Raw genomic sequence first — 17,514 nt, 5'->3', positions numbered from 1 at the left:
AGAACAGTATTCCAGTAATATCACGGTGTGTCAGCTTCATGTGGGAGGAAAGCCAAGGGGAGCTAATAATACAAACAAATTCAGTAAAACAATTCTAACATGAAGAGATTCTCACCGGGGCATTTGGCTGGAGTGGGATGCTGGCTTTACAGTATTTTCCTTTGAAGATCTTTTTGGTGACATTTCTGATGGTCTCGCTGGCCCTGACCCCTACACACTCGTCGTATGACCCCAAGAAGGTGAGTTGGAACTGAAGTAGTCCGCTGCCTGGCTTCCCTGCTGCGTCAATCACTGGGGGTAGAGAGAGTATACATGTTACCATGGTTACAGCCCTTACAGGGTAGAGAGAGCATACATGTTACCATGGTTACCGCCCTTACAGGGTAGAGAGTATATATATGCTACCATTGTTACCACCCTTACTCAGGGTAGAGAGCGTATACATGTTACCATGGTTACCACCCTCACACTGGGAGTAGAGAGTGTGTATACATGTTACCATGGTTACCACCCTTACACTGGGGGTAGAACGAGCATACATGTTACTATGGTTACCAACCTTACAGTGGGGGTAGAGCAGACATGTAACCATGGTTAGCACCCATACACACAGGGTAGAGAGCATGGTTTCCCCTCCAGAAGTAAACATGTTTCACACTGGCGGTTAGAGAAAGCATACATATTTAACACTCAGGTAGAGAGAGCTTACATGTTACCATGGTTACCTCTCCAGAAGAAAACATGTTTCACACTGGAAGTTGAGAGAGCATACATATTTAACACTCATGTAGAGAGAGCTTACATGTTACCATGGTTACCCCTCCAGAAGAAAACATGTTTCACACTGGCGGTTGAGAGATTATACGTATTTAACACTCTGGTAGAGAGAGCTTACATGTTACTATTGTCAGAAAGCCTTTTGAGCCCAAATGTCTATTATTTCGTTTCGTTGTTTAATTCCACTTTTGTTATATTTGGTTTCGTTTCCTTTACCATTTTCCAATTTCCATATGTACCAAAATGGCAGCCTCCAGCCAGGAGTGTTGACCATGTGCTTATCCAACAGAAATACAGTCTTTTGTGCCTAAAACAGCCTTGGCGTCCTATATCCACCACGAACCGCCCAGCCCTCGCCCGTGCATCCAAGCACCGTGTTTTCAACTATGGTTACCAGTCCAGAAGAAAACATGTTTCACCATGTTTCACACTGGCGGTAGGGAGAGCATACATATTTAACACTCAGGTAGAGAAGGCTTACATGTTACTATGGTTACCACTCCGGAAGAAAACATGTTTCACCATGTGTCACACTGGCGGTAAGGAGAGCATACATATTTAACACTCGGGTGAGAGAGCTTACATTTTTCTATGGTTACCACTCCAGAAGAAAACATGTTTCACCATGTTCACACTGGCGATTAGGAGATAATACATATTTAACACTCAGGTAGAGAGAGCTTACATGTTGCTATGGTTACCACTCCAGAAGAAAACATGTTTCACCATGTTCACACTGGCGGTAAGGAGAGCATACATATTTAACACTTGGGTGAGAGAGCTTACATGTTACCATGGATACCACTCCAGAAGAAAACATGTTTCACACTGCATGGCGAAAGGGAGAGCATGTACACATTACCATGGTTACCATCATAGACGTAGACATGTTCACACAGGGTAGATAGAGTATACATGTTACTATGATTACTATGACCACTCTAAGAAGTAGTCTCATCCAACATAGAGTGCACAGGGCGCATACATGTTACCATGGTTACCATCATAGACGTAGACACATTCACACAGGGTAGATAGAGTATACATGTTACTATGATTACTATGACCACTCTAAGAAGTAGTCTCATCCAACATAGAGTGCACAGGGCGCATACATGTTACCATGGTTACCGCCATAGACGTAGACATGTTCACACAGGGTAGATAGAGTATACATGTTACTTTGATTACTATGACCACTCTAAGAAGTAGTCTCATCCAACATAGAGTGCACAGGGCGCATACATGTTACCATGGTTACCCTCATAGACGTAGACATGTTCACACAGGGTAGATAGAGTATACATGTTACTCTGATTACTATGACCACTCTAAGAAGTAGTCTCATCCAACATAGAGCGCACAGGGCGCATACATGTTACCATGGTTACCATCATAGACGTAGACATGTTCACACAGGGTAGATAGAGTATACATGTTACTATGATTACTATGACCACTCTAAGAAGTAGTCTCATCCAACATAGAGTGCACAGGTTGCATACATGTTACCATGGTTACCGCCATAGATGTAGACATGGTGACATACTGAGGGTAGATACAGAATACATGTTATGATGTTTAGCCTATTTGAAAACAATTAAACTGTATGAAAAGATGTAGATTTTAAATTTTGAATGTCAGTTTGTACTGTTTACTGTGATAAGGGACTGAAGTTATAGTGATCGTCTTCATCATTTTAAAATAATGTTGTCTAAAGGAAATTGATTTTGTTTTTCTAGCCGTAAATAGCTGAAATATTGCTGATGCGGCTTAAAGCAACACTTACACACTGAGTGTGTATGGTTTTACGCCGCTTTTAGCAATATTCCAGCAATATCGTGGCAGGGGACACCAGAAATGGGCTTCACACATTGTACCCATGTCGGGAATCAACCCAGGTCTTCGGCGTGACGAGCGAACGCTTTAACCACTAGGCTACCCAACCGCCCCTCACTCACTGAGGAGAGAGGACACAGTAAGTGAGTCACCTGCCCCAGACAGCCTGGCCTTCTCAGCGTACCCCACTACTGAACTGTAGCAGAAAGACAGTCACATGATACACAATGAGTTGTTTTCCTGCAATTAATAACTTTTGCCCTTTGGTATGTCGCATTGTTTAATGCAAAGTGCAGGATGTTTCAGGATGACTGAGGTGAGGTGAAATGGAGTTTAACGTCGCGTTCAAGATTATTGCACTTATATAGCAATGCGCATGCACCTGTGTCTGAGTGTGTGTTTGTGTGGCGGCTTGTTCTAGGCCGGTCTAATGCCGCTTTTAGTGCTAGCACACTGAGATACCATGTCACAGTTTAACCTAAATACCCCACTCAGACACAGTATACTGATTCCGAGCTGTCCAGTCCTTGTTTAAGCCCCTTAATGCTGAGCGCGAGACAGGGTAACAACAAGTACCATCTTTTTAATACATGTATTAACGTCTTTTGCTATGACACGGCCTGGGATCGAACCCAAAACGTTCCTCTCTTTGGGCAGACGTTCTAACCACTAGACCACGGAGGCGGTCTGTTTTAGGAGGATGTCAAAAGATTTTTAGGAGGGTGTCTTAGATATTTCAGAAGAAGTTTCAGGACATTCCGGCAAGGGTTGTCACGGGACATTCATAGTCACTTGACTCCCTTGCCTTAGATAGATGGCAACATTGCGCTGTCAATAAGGCACGCAAGCAGGACAAATGGTCACAATTTGGTCATCGGGATACTATCTAAACAATGTTTATCACAATAGTCCACACTGTTATCACTAACAAAATATTCTGCTGTCGTCATGTCTCCTTATAGAAATAATTTAGCAAGTGAGCGTGGCCGTTCTGTTATGATTTCAAATTCAGATGTCCATGACGACCCGATAACTCCCAGATGAGAGAAACATGATATTTCATGAGACACACGGAATATCCTACTTATTTTATAGTTTTGTGTAGTCGTCTACTGAAATTCTTCCTATCCAACACACACAGGGGTGTTTCACCACCCCTTGTATTTGCGACTAAAAAAGTAGTTCTGTGTTTGGAAAATCTTAAAAAACATAAACCACAGTAACCATAATAATTTAAGGTCATGAAAATTCTTTATCATACATTTAGATATGACTATATACAAAATCAACTTTCAAAAAATAAATTCTTGAAATCTATGAGATCGATGCTGGAAAAGAAAGAATACACGCTGGTCAAGTGACAAAAATCACGCTTTGCGAAACAAACACTCTTGATTGATGAGTTAAATGAGAAATTTACACTTTATTACGAAACATTTTCAAGAGAATAACAAACAGCAAGAACCGATATTAACTCCACAATGACGATCTATAATTATTTTGCCTTGTCAGTGTGGAACTAATCCAAAAAGGAAGTCAACAGATTGTGTACAGGCTGGACACTTACAATAAAGGGAGACAATTTGAGGGGAGGTAACTCTTGTATGACAATAGTTCTGTCAAAGTGTTATGTTCACTGCAATGAAAATATCACTTTTCTCACACTTCAGAAACTCAGTCTTTCACACTGAAGTATATATAAATCACACAAACCTCAGGCACTCTGTTGTGACCCTAGTGTTGTAAGCCGAATAGTGGACCTCTGAAGGCTGGCGTTTGAGACTCTAACATTGATATCAATGACTGGGGCTGGGACAAGTCCAAATTTACAACCTGGGGTCTCGACCCCCAATTACCCGACCCTACCCAGGTAGGTCTCAAGAGTTGGGTCATGATGTCTAATTGGGAATTGTTTTACTGGAGCCCTGGCAAATGTTTGTTACAGACACACATAAAACGATCAGATCATGCATACCCTTAAGTCGACTGAAGTTATATCTCTCCTCAAATGTACAACACATGCATAGTCATATATCTCATGCATAGTTATATCTCTCCTCAAATGTACAACACATGCATAGTCAGAAAGAAATACAAACATAAGCGACTTTTATAATTATTGAATTTGAACAACATATTACGAGACCAACCATGGGGCCGGTAGTCTTGTGGGTACCCGGGTCTTACTCAGGACCCACCCGACCTGAGTACCCATGCTAATCCTCCCTGCCTTGTCAGTGACCATAAGGTCATTACTTTATAAGTTTATAGAAACTTAACAAAGTCTTAAGTGATGTTTTTGGACACAAGCAAGGTCACTATGAGAGCCTAATCCGGCTTATTGTTTCCACAGGTTGGGTAAAACTGTTTGACTCATGTAATTGGTTCAGCGAAGCATGTGATGCCGTAACAGCAGCAATCAGTTTATGCAACAGAGTGTGAGAAAACGGCTGATTATAAGGTCAAGGGTTAAAGCCCTGGATTAACAGCAAAATTCGACAACCAATCCTTATTAGAGGAATATTCAGACAAAAGGCAAAAATATCCTTGTCTTCAGGGACAATAAAACTAAAAGGTTAACATAAAAACATGTCGCAGGTCCTGAATGTCCATCTTGTGAATTACGTCAACTGACATAGATCAATGGAAGTTTCTGTCTGTCAAAAGACAGAGAAAACGGTGTGAGCTAGATTGAAAATTTGTTCTGGGAATACAACCATCAAAGACTGGTTAATTTGTTTGTTGGTTGTTTAACGCCATCCTCAGCAATATTCCAGATATATCTGCATGAAGCCTACACTATTTCGATCATACATCTACATGTAGCCTACACTAGTTTGATCATATCTGCATGTAGCCTACACTATTTCAATCATACATCTGCATGTAGCCTACACTATTTCCATCATAAATCTGCTTGCAGCCTACATTATTTCGATCATATCTGCATGTAGCCTACACTACTTCGATCATAAATCTGCTTGTAGCATACACTATTTCTATCATACATCTGCAGCATGTAGCCTACACTATTTCGATCATACATCTGCATGTAGCCTACACTATTTCAATCATACATCTGCCTGTAGCCTACACTATTTCGATCATATCTGCTTGTAGCCTACACCATTTCTATCATACATCTACATGTAGCCTACACTATTTCGATCATACATCTGCATGTAGCCTGCACTATTTCGATCATATCTGCATGTAGCCTGCACTATTTCGATCATATCTGCATGTAGCCTACACTATTTCCATCATAAATCTGCTTGCAGCCTACATTATTTCGATCATATCTGCATGTAGCCTACACTACTTCGATCATAAATCTGCTTGTAGCATACACTATTTCTATCATACATCTGCATGTAGCCTACACTATTTTAATCATACATCTACAGGTAGCCTACACTATTTCTATCATACATCTACATGTAGCCTACACTATTTCGATCATACATCTGCATGTAGCATACACTATTTCGATCATACATCTGCATGTAGCCTGCACTATTTTGATCATACATCTGCATGTAGCCTACACTATTTCAATCATACATCTGCATGTAGCCTACACTATTTCAATCATACATCTGCATGTAGCCTACACTATTTCAATCATACATCTGCATGTAGCCTACACTATTTCAATCATACATCTGCATGTAGCCTACACTATTTCGATCATACAACTACATGTACCCTACACTATTTCAATCATACATCTGCATGTAGCCTACACTATTTGAATCATACATCTACATGTAGCCTACACTATTTCGATCATATCTGCATGTAGCCTACACTATTTCGATCATACAACTACATGTACCCTACACTATTTCAATCATACATCTGCATGTAGCCTACACTATTTCGATCATATCTGCATGTAGCCTACACCATTTCGATCATACATCTGCATGAAGCCTACACTATTTCAATCATACATCTGCATGTAGCCTACACTATTTCGATCATACATCTGCATGTTGCCTACACTATTTCGATCATATCTGCATGTAGCCTACAGCATTTCGATCATACATCTGCATGTAGCCTACACTATTTCAATCATACATCTGCATGTAGCCTACACTATTTCGATCATACATCTGCATGTAGCCTACACCATTTCGATCATACATCTGCTTGTAGCATACACTGTTTCCATCATAAATCTGCTTGTAGCCTACACTATTTCGATCATATCTGCATGTAGCCTACACCATTTCGATCATACATCTGCTTGTAGCATACACTGTTTCCATCATAAATCTGCTTGTAGCCTACACTATTTCGATCATATCTGCATGTAGCCTACACTATTTCAATCATACATCTGCATGTAGCCTACACTATTTCAATCATACATCTGCATGTAGCCTACACTATTTCAATCATACATCTGCATCTAGTCTACACTATTTCGATCATACAACTACATGTACCCTACACTATTTCAATCATACATCTGCATGTAGCCTACACTATTTGAATCATACATCTACATGTAGCCTACACTATTTCGATCATATCTGCATGTAGCCTACACTATTTCGATCATACAACTACATGTACCCTACACTATTTCAATCATACATCTGCATGTAGCCTACACTATTTCGATCATATCTGCATGTAGCCTACACCATTTCGATCATACATCTGCATGAAGCCTACACTATTTCAATCATACATCTGCATGTAGCCTACACTATTTCGATCATACATCTGCATGTTGCCTACACTATTTCGATCATATCTGCATGTAGCCTACAGCATTTCGATCATACATCTGCATGTAGCCTACACTATTTCAATCATACATCTGCATGTAGCCTACACTATTTCGATCATACATCTGCATGTAGCCTACACCATTTCGATCATACATCTGCTTGTAGCATACACTGTTTCCATCATAAATCTGCTTGTAGCCTACACTATTTCGATCATATCTGCATGTAGCCTACACCATTTCGATCATACATCTGCTTGTAGCATACACTGTTTCCATCATAAATCTGCTTGTAGCCTACACTATTTCGATCATATCTGCATGTAGCCTGCACTATTTCGATCATATCTGCATGTAGCCTGCACTATTTCGATCATATCTGCATGTAGCCTACACCATTTCGATCATATCTGCATGTAGCCTACACTATTTCGATCATATCTGCTTGTAGCCTACACTATTTCGATCACACATCTGCATGTAGCCTACACTATTTTGATCATATCTGCATGTAGCCTACACTATTTCAATCATACATCTACATGTGGCCTACACTATTTCGATCATATCTGCATGTAGCCTACACCATTTCAATCATACATCTGCATGTAGCCTACACTATTTCGATCATATCTGCATGTAGCCTACACCATTTCGATCATACATCTGCATGTAGCCTACACTATTTCGATCACATATCACTCTTTGTTCACAGTTTATATACTTACTCTGTAACGCCCATCGTTCGCCTGCTATCAATGATTCCAAAACCTTGGCAGTTTGGTTGACGCACTTCGGGGAGATCGTAGCGTTAGCTGTCGCCATCAGTGGGGTATTCAGCACCCCTGAGGCCTGAATCATTCTGGCAACCTGTGTACGATCTGCCCTTCCAAGGGTTTCCATTGACTCGCTCAGCCCTTGAGCCATATCACTTTGGGGGAGGGGATGTAGGCCCAGGGTCAGTCTGCTCACATAGTCACTGACACCCCCGACACCACATCCACACAACAACATCACATACAACGATGTCACCATAGCTGTCAACTTCATTCTGTACGAACAAACATCTAACGGAGACCTTGTTCGCTGCTTTCTGCTATCAACGAGAGGTGATACGCGATCAGCAATCACAGTAGATCTATTTGTTATCTGGTATCCCCACGTAGTCCAAGTATACTGTGTATGGGTGTTGAACAATCCACAATACTTCTGTACGTGGTAGTTATTATTTTGTGTAAGTGAGTACACCTGCCCTACAATCACCGTGACATGAACACGACGCATGCAACACTGACGAGTCCTCTTTCATAACAGCTAGGGGTCCGCATTTAGAGGGGCTACACCGATGTCCATTCGATCCTGTGTCAACAACTCAAGATAGATCTGTGATTACTCATTTACTTAATTTGTCCATGACTTATGAATAGCCCATATGAAAATTCATAATCAAAATATCGTAATTGGATATATAATTATGTTTTAAGTAACAGAAAGTGAATAAAATATTAAGAAATAATATTCAAGGCGCAAGAAATTGAAGAGTTACGTCCCCTACTTCGACTGCAAACGGACTGCATGTGATTGCAGGTGAGGGTGCCAACCGCCCCTCCCCTGAATCCCAAACACCATATAATTTGTCACTCAGTCTCATTTGCTCACTCCTGAATCCCGAATATCACTTGACACAAATGTCACATGCACCTGTCTGTAATCACTCTACAAAGGCAGAATGTCAATAACAGACGAATGGACGTTCCTATGGGTCATAAATGGGTGCGATATCAAGTTAGATTACTGCATGAAAGAATATCTAAAAAAGAAACTATAAAGTAACTCTTTACGTACTTATTATTTCGTTTTAAATGATAAATCTGCATACCAAAATGACATTTGAGACCCGCGTACCACACTGGTGTGTACCCTCTTAATAGACCCCGAATAAACACATATGCCAAGTAAGTTCTCATATATATATATATATATATATATATATATATATATATATATATATATATATATTATAGTTAAATAACATTTAACCACTACAAAACTATGCATAAAGTATATATATTTAGATGTGATGCATTCAAGACCTATCCCATTTATGTCGTCAGCTTGACAAGGTCGTAGGAAAAATTGAAAGTCAGTATTGACGATGAAGGCTATATTTGTGTTGGGCAGTATTGACGGTGGAGGCTATATTTGGTGTGGGCCAGTATTGACGGTGGAGGCTATATTTGTGGTGGGGCAGTATGAACGGTGGAGGCGGTATTTGTTGTGGGGCAGTATTGACGGTGGAGGCTATATTTGTGGTGGGGCAGTATGAACGGTGGAGGCGGTATTTGTTGTGGGGCAGTATTGACGGTAGAGGCTATATTTGTGGTGGAGCAGTATTAACAGTGGAGGCGGTATTTGTGGTGGGGCAGTATTGACGGTGGAGGCGGTATTTGTAGTGGAGGCTGTATTTGTGGTGGGACAGTATTGACGGTGGAGGCGGTATATGTGGTGGGGCAGTATTGACGATGGTGGCGGTATATGTGGTGGGGCAGTATTGACGGTGGAGGCGGTATTTGTGGTGGAGGCGGTATTTGTGGTGGGGGCAGTATTGACGGTGGAGGCGGTATTTGTGGTTGAGGCGGTATTTGTGGTGGGACAGTATTGACGGTGGAGGCGGTATTTGTGGTTGAGGCGGTATTTGTGGTGGGACAGTATTGACGGTGGAGGCGGTATTTGTGGTTGAGGCGGTATTTGTGGTGGGACAGTATTGACGGTGGAGGCGGTATATGTGGGGGGCAGTATTGACGGTGGTGGTATTTGTGGTGGGGCAGTATTGACGGTGGAGGCGGTATATGTGGTGGGACAGTATTGACGGTCGTGGTATTTGTGGTGGGGCAGTATTGACGGCGGAGGCGGTATTTGTAGTGGAGGCGGTATTTGTGGTGGGGCAGTATTGACGGTGGAGGCGGTTTTTGTGTTGGAGGCGGTATTTGTGGTGGAGGCTGTATTTGTGGTGGGTCAGTATTGACGGTGGAGGCGGTATTTGTGGTGGGTCAGTTTTGACGGTGGAGGCGGTATATGTGGGGGGCAGTATTGACGGTGGTGGTATTTGTGGTGGGGCAGTATTGACGGTGGAGGCGGTATATGTGGTGGGACAGTATTGACGGTGGAGGCGGTATTTGTAGTGGAGGCGGTATTTGTGGTGGGGACAGTATTGTCTGTTGGTGCAGAAATGACATAGATAAATAAACCTCCTTTTTTAATGTTCAGGTCACTTGATAAAGCACAGCTGTTTATTGCTGTTGCACAATCCCCAATTCAAATGACACAGCGAGTTCAGAAACTGGGTACACATCCGGGTCATTTTATTGGCCTAGATTGTATTCATTCACGTGTGTCCAAGGATCGCCATTGCACAAGCCTGTGACAGTCCACACTTCCCTCCACCGCTTCCAATATACCCATATAAGGCTGTATAGCAAACCGATATAAAGGTTATACAGCACACTGACATCCAGCCGCGTCATATGCACGTGGAGGTGAGTTTAGGGGTACTCTCAAAAGAACAATATGTAATTAACAGATAATTCAGAGATATACCCCTGCTAGAGATTCTGGTGGATAATTCAGATATACCCCTGCTAGACAGACTGCTGGATAATTCAGATATACCCCTGCTAGAGATTCTGGTGGATAATTCAGATATACCCCTGTTAGAGATTCTGGTGGATAATTCAGATATACCCCTGCTAGAGATTCTGGTGGATAATTCAGATATACCCCTGCTAGACAGACTGCTGGATAATTCAGATATACCCCTGCTAGATATTCTGGTGGATAATTCAGAGATATCCCTGCTAGACAGTCTCGTGGATAATTCAGATATACCCCTGCTAGAGATTCTGGTGGATAATTCAGATATACCCCTGCTAGACAGACTGCTGGATAATTCAGATATACCCCTGCTAGAGATTCTGGTGGATAATTCAGATATACCCCTGCTAGACAGACTGCTGGATAATTCAGATATACCCCTGCTAGAGATTCTGGTGGATAATTCAGATATACCCCTGCTAGACAGACTGCTGGATAATTCAGATATACCCCTGCTAGAGATTCTGGTGGATAATTCAGATATACCCCTGCTAGAGATTCTGGTGGATAATTCAGATATACACATGCTAGACAGTCTGCTGGATAATTCAGATATACCCCTGCTAGAGATTCTGGTGGATAATTCAGATATACCCCTGCTAGACAGACTGCTGGATAATTCAGATATACCCCTGCTAGACATTCTGCTGGATAATTCAGATATACCCCTGCTAGACAGTCTGCTGGATTATTCAGATATACCCCTGCTAGACATTCTGCTGGATAATTCAGATATACCCCTGCTACAACAGTCTGCTGAATAATTCAGCTATACCCCTGCTAGAGATTCTGGTGGATAATTCAGATATATCTCTGCTAGAGATTCTGGTTGATAATTCAGATATACCCATGCTAGATATTTTGTTGGATAATTCAGATATACCCCTGCTAGATATTCAGGTGGATAATTCAGAGATACCCCTGCTAGACAGTCTCGTGGATATATCCCTGCTAGACAGACTAGGCGTGCAATATAACGGGACGAGCCTGACCTGAAATCTAGTACACTATATATGTACAGTCTGGTGGATGATACAGATATATCCCTGCTAGACAGACTAGGCGTGCAATATAACGGGACGAGCCTGACCTGAAATCTAGTACACTATATATGTACAGTATGGTGGATGATGCAGATATGTCCCTGCTAGACAGACTAGGCGTGCAATATAACGGGACGAACCTGACCTGAAATCTAGTACACTATATATGTACAGTCTGATGGATGATGCAGATATGTCCCTGCTAGAGAAGCAAGACATACATAATGACGGGACGAACCTAGCCTGTAGTCTGTATCTGGGCCAGGTGTTTATCGAGTAGGGTGCAATAATAGGATAGTATGTAACAACGCTACCAGAGGACTGCACCGTGTACAACAAACTGCGACCTAGCTCAATAGGATAATGCCCGCACCGAATACACGTTACAAAACTATCAATGTGAATACTGCAGCCGGTGTTCTAGTGAGAGATATTCAAGTTGATGCGTGATATGGAACTACTCGTACAATCATATCCCAGCCTAGCATACAGAGGGGAGTGTTAACCACACATGAGGGTGCCACCCCACTCCTATGAATCCTGAATGCCATATACGTTTTCACCTTGAGCGTCATTTCTCACCTCTGAATCCTGAAGCCTACCTAGCACAAATCTCAAAAGCATTAAAAGAAAAGTACGATTTGAAGTTGAATTAATGAACAAAATCGAAGCAATAAAATATGTTCAGATAACTTTAATGTACACCATTAATTTGTTTAAATGTTGAATTTGCGTACCAAATACGATAATATTTGCCATTCGAGTACCACACTGCTGAGTCTCGAATATATGCCCCCGAATCCCACGTAAAACACTGTGAATATACTGTAAATAGACCCCTCAATCCCACGTACCACACTGTGAATATACTCTGAATAGACCCCTGAGTCCCGCGTACCACACTGTGAATATACGCTATATAGATCACTGGATCCCACGTACCACACAGAGAATATACTCTAAATAGACCCCTGAATCCCATGTACCACACTGCGAGTATACTCTGAATAGACCCCTGAATCCCACGTACCACACTGTGAATATACTCTGAATAGACCCCTGAATCCCACGTACCACACTGTGAATATACGCTATATAGATCACTGGATCCCACGTACCACACAGAGAATATACTCTAAATAGACCCCTGAATCCCATGTACCACACTGTGAATATACTCTAAATAGACCCCTGAATCCCACGTACCACACTGTGAATATACTCTGAAAAGACCCCTGAATCCCACGTACCACACTGTGAATATACTCTGAATAGACCCCTGAATCCCACGTACCACACAGAGAATATACTCTGAATAGACCTCTGAATCCCGCGTACCATACTGTGAATATACTCTGAATAGACCCCTGAATCCCACGCACCACACTGCGAGTATACTCTGAATAGACCCCTGAATCCCGCGTACCATACTGTGAATATACTCTGAATAGACCCATGAATCCCGCGTACAACACTGTGAATATACTCTAAATAGACCCCTGAATCCCGCGTACAACGCTGCGAATATACTCTAAATAGACCCCTGAATCCCGCGTACAGCACTGTGAATATACTCTGAATAGACCCCTGAATCCCACGTACCACACTGCGAGTATACTCTGAATAGACCCCTGAATCCCACGTACCACTCTGTGAATATACTCTAAATAGACCCCTGAATCCCACGTACCACACTGCGAATATACTCTAAATAGACCCCTGAATCCCACGTACAACACTGCGAATATACTCTAAATAGACCCCTCGATCCCGCGTACAACACTGTGAATATACTCTGAATAGTCCTCTGAATCCCACGTACCACACAGAGAATATACTCTAAATAGACCCCTGAATCCCACGTACCACACTGCGAGTATACTCTGAATAGACCCCTGAATCCCACGTACCACACTGTGAATATACTCTGAATAGACCCCTGAATCCCACGTACAACACTGCGAGTATACTCTGAATAGACCCCTGAATCCCGCGTACCACACTGTGAATATACTCTAAATTGACCTCTGAATCCCGCGTACCACACTGCGAATATACTCTGAATAGACCCCTGAATCCCGCGTACAACACTGCGAATATACTCTAAATAGACCCCTGAATCCCGCGTACAACACTGCGATTATACTCTAAATAGACCCCTGAATCCTGCGTACCACACTGCAAATATACGCTATATAGACCCCTAAAACCCGCGTACGTACTTCACTGCTGAGTCTCGAATATACTCTAAACAGACCCCTGAATCCCGCGTACCACACTGCAAATATACGCTATATAGACCCGTGAAACCCGCGTACGTACTTCACTGCTGAGTCTCGAATATACTCTAAACAGACCCCTGAATCCCGCGTACCACACTGCAAATATACGCTATATAGACCCGTGAAATCCGCGTACGTACTACACTGCTGAGTCTCGAATATACTCTAAACAGACCCCTGAATCTCGCGTACCACACTGCAAATATACGCTATATAGATCACTGAATCCCGCATACGTACTACACTGCTTAGTCTCGAATATGCTCTAAATAGACCCCCGAATCCCGGGCACCAAGCGTTGGCAGCCTGACACATGAGAACGCGGGTGTAGTGTTGCATTGCACGTATTGTGTACATAGGTAGAAGTGGGACATTCAAAGGCTAGGTCAAAAACTGGGTCGTTTACCCGAGTCAGGCCTTCGAGCAAACTGTGTGTACTCAGCTACGTGTGTATGTAGCCTGGTAGACTGACATCGAGTTTTTGAAATGAACATATATTACAGATAAAAAAACAGTTGTTAAATTACAGTTATGAAATATAATAAAAAGGAGCCCAGAAACTCTTTATTTTCAAATTTCAGCAATCAAGACGCCAAATGTTATAGACCTGCATGCATGCATGGGCTGTATTTGATATATATATATATTTGTTTCATGGTCAGTAGTGAGTCAGTGAGTGAGTATGGTTTTGCGCCGCGGGGGACACCAGAAATGGGGCTCACACATTGTACACATGTCGGGAATCGCACCCGGGACTTCGGCGTGACGAGCGAACGCTTTAACCACTAGGCTACCTGACCGCCCCGACAGACTAGTAACATTTGGCTAGAAAAGGGATCTCACACACATCCGTTTATCTTCCCTACGTTAGAGACGCCCACGAGCCTTTTTGTCAAAGCCTTGTTACTTACTTACTTACTTACTTACTTACTTATTGGAGATTTTACGTGCGCTTTCCGACTGCAAGCGTATGTCGCACACGGGCCCGCTAGGCCATTTAATGTGTTTCCGAAAGGGGGAAAAGGAAATGGAGGTGCAACCCAGGAGGGGGGTTTAAGGGTTGCTTATATAGTAATTTTGAGATTTTGGGATTTGGAATGAATGCCAAGAGTGGGTAGGGGGCGAACTAAGGGAGCTGTGTGTGGTGGGTGGTTTGTTAGTTTATGTGATTTTGGTTTTATTAGTTTATTTAGGGTTTGGATGCGACTAATTAGTTCTGTTTTAATTAAGTATATGCCTAAGGCTTTGAATTTTTCTAATTTATTTTGTGGATTTAGGATTGATTTTAGAGAAAGTGCAGTATTAAGATGTAGAGTGGTTTGTAGTGTGGTTCGGTGTGTTTGGTAGGGCTTCCACGAGTCCAAATTTTTGGACTCGAGTACCGGAGGGGTGAAACTCGACTCGTACTCGAGTACCCGAAAATAGGACGTCCTTTAAGAATATTGGTTCATTAGATCAAAATTGCCATCTAAAAATATTAAAACATGTTATAAGTATAATTGAACTGCACTTAAATGTAAATAGAGAGCGTCCACGGAACTTGTTTATCTGTCAAAGTGTATGGAATTGGTCAGTGTTAATGATTGCTTGTAACTGCACTAATCTTAATCACGACCTTCAAAAACATTACGCCACGTCTACAAATACTACAGTACATGAACACAAACCAAGTTTGTTTTTTTCTGACGATCAGCGTTTCTTTCGACACGTGCCAACAAGCGCGAACAATAATACGCAGGAAGAAAATCGATAATATGCATCACGATATACACGCATACACAGCTGCTGGGCTGCAAGACTAAGGCCGCTAAATATTGAAATGTAGTACTATAAGTTCATTCATTCATGATTTGGTCACGTTTTCAAACTGTACCAAACTGTCGACCTGTCGCTTGATTTGTAAGCACTGAAATAGCACATATATATCAGCTAATCAGTTGTTAATCTGTGTAAGGGAATACACTTGGCATTTGATGTCGGAGCAAAGAAGCAATAATCGCCTTGATACATTCAATTTCTTAAAGTCGGGAAGGAAAAACAATAATTACGTCTATTTTATGCGACATTCTCATGTTCTAATGTACAAACAATATGTTTTGAAGCTTTAATCAATATATTGATGACTAATTGAACATTGAAACAGAGTGATCTCCCCTTATCGAGTACTCGCGTCCTTGATAACGGACTCGAGTCCCAGTAAAACCGACCCGGCCCCGAGTACTCGAGTACTCGTTGAAGCCCTAGTGTTTGGTAGTGTGTGCAGTGAATGAGTACGTGTTCTGGTGTTTCGTGTTGTTTGCAGTGTGGGCAGGTTCCTCTTGCGTGTAGTTTAGCTATTTTAAGGTGGTTATTTAGTTTGGTGTGGCCTGTTTGTAGTTAAGTGATTATTCTATCGATTTTGGGGGATGGGTGTAGTATTTTTGGTTTAGTTAGGGTTTTTTAAAGAACTTTTCTGATTTGGCTCTTTGAGTTTAGGTATATATTTTGCCATTTTTGGTGATTTTTTGTTTAGTGACACTTTTAATTTCTGATTTTGAAATAAGTAGGTTTAAGCTTATTTCTGGGAGTTTAAGGGATAATTTGGCTGCTTTATCGGCGTTTTCATTGCCAAAGATTCCTACGTGGGCGGGGATCCAAATGAATTCTATTTGTTTGCCTGCCACAGTTCAGTTGTTTGAGCTTTTGAGTATTTTTGAGTTTTTATTTTTGAGGGCTTGCAGTCCACTGAGGGAGTCGGTTAGAATAAGGATTTTTTGTATTTTTTTAGATTGCTGATTGTGTAGGGCTGGGGCCATGCCCATTAGTTCGGCCGTGAATATGGATTGGTTGTTTGGGATTCGGTAGGATTGAGTGATTTTAGTTGGTTGTGCGATGTTGACTCCGAAATCTGTGTGTTTGGAGATCGGATCTGAGGATCCGTCTGTGTATATGTGACACCAATTTGGCCAATGTTCGTGTACGAGGGGTGTTCATTAAAGATTTCCCCTAAACCACTTAGGGTTATCATATTTGGTTGAAATTTCACATGTGTAATGATACATGTATCTATGGGTTATGTCTGAATTTGCAGGTGTTATGATCGAGTAGGGTGTGACAATGGAGCCAGTAGAATACCGAGCAGTGATTAGGTTTTTATATTTGAAAGGTCGCACACCAAAAGAAACTTTCGATGAAA

General features: G+C 41.8%; 1 protein-coding gene across 1 annotated transcript in view; it reads right to left on the bottom strand.

The window, feature by feature from the left end:
• Positions 1–8,705, bottom strand: part of LOC124138386 (nose resistant to fluoxetine protein 6-like) — a 37,758-nt gene extending 29,053 nt beyond the window's left edge. The window contains exons 1-2 of the mRNA XM_046505000.2: positions 8,092–8,705; positions 116–291 (exon numbers count right to left, since the gene is read on the bottom strand). Of these exons, the coding sequence (XP_046360956.2) occupies positions 116–291; positions 8,092–8,647 (732 nt within the window). The 5' untranslated portion in view covers positions 8,648–8,705. The remainder of the gene's footprint in view (positions 1–115; positions 292–8,091) is intronic.
• Between the last annotated feature and the right edge of the window lie 8,809 nt (positions 8,706–17,514).

The sequence above is a fragment of the Haliotis rufescens genome, unplaced genomic scaffold (genome assembly GCF_023055435.1).
Source record: "Haliotis rufescens isolate VD_foot unplaced genomic scaffold, xgHalRufe1.0.p SCAF_8, whole genome shotgun sequence".
Taxonomy (NCBI): Eukaryota; Metazoa; Mollusca; class Gastropoda; order Lepetellida; family Haliotidae; genus Haliotis; species Haliotis rufescens.
This window is presented reverse-complemented; position numbering and strand designations above follow the sequence as displayed.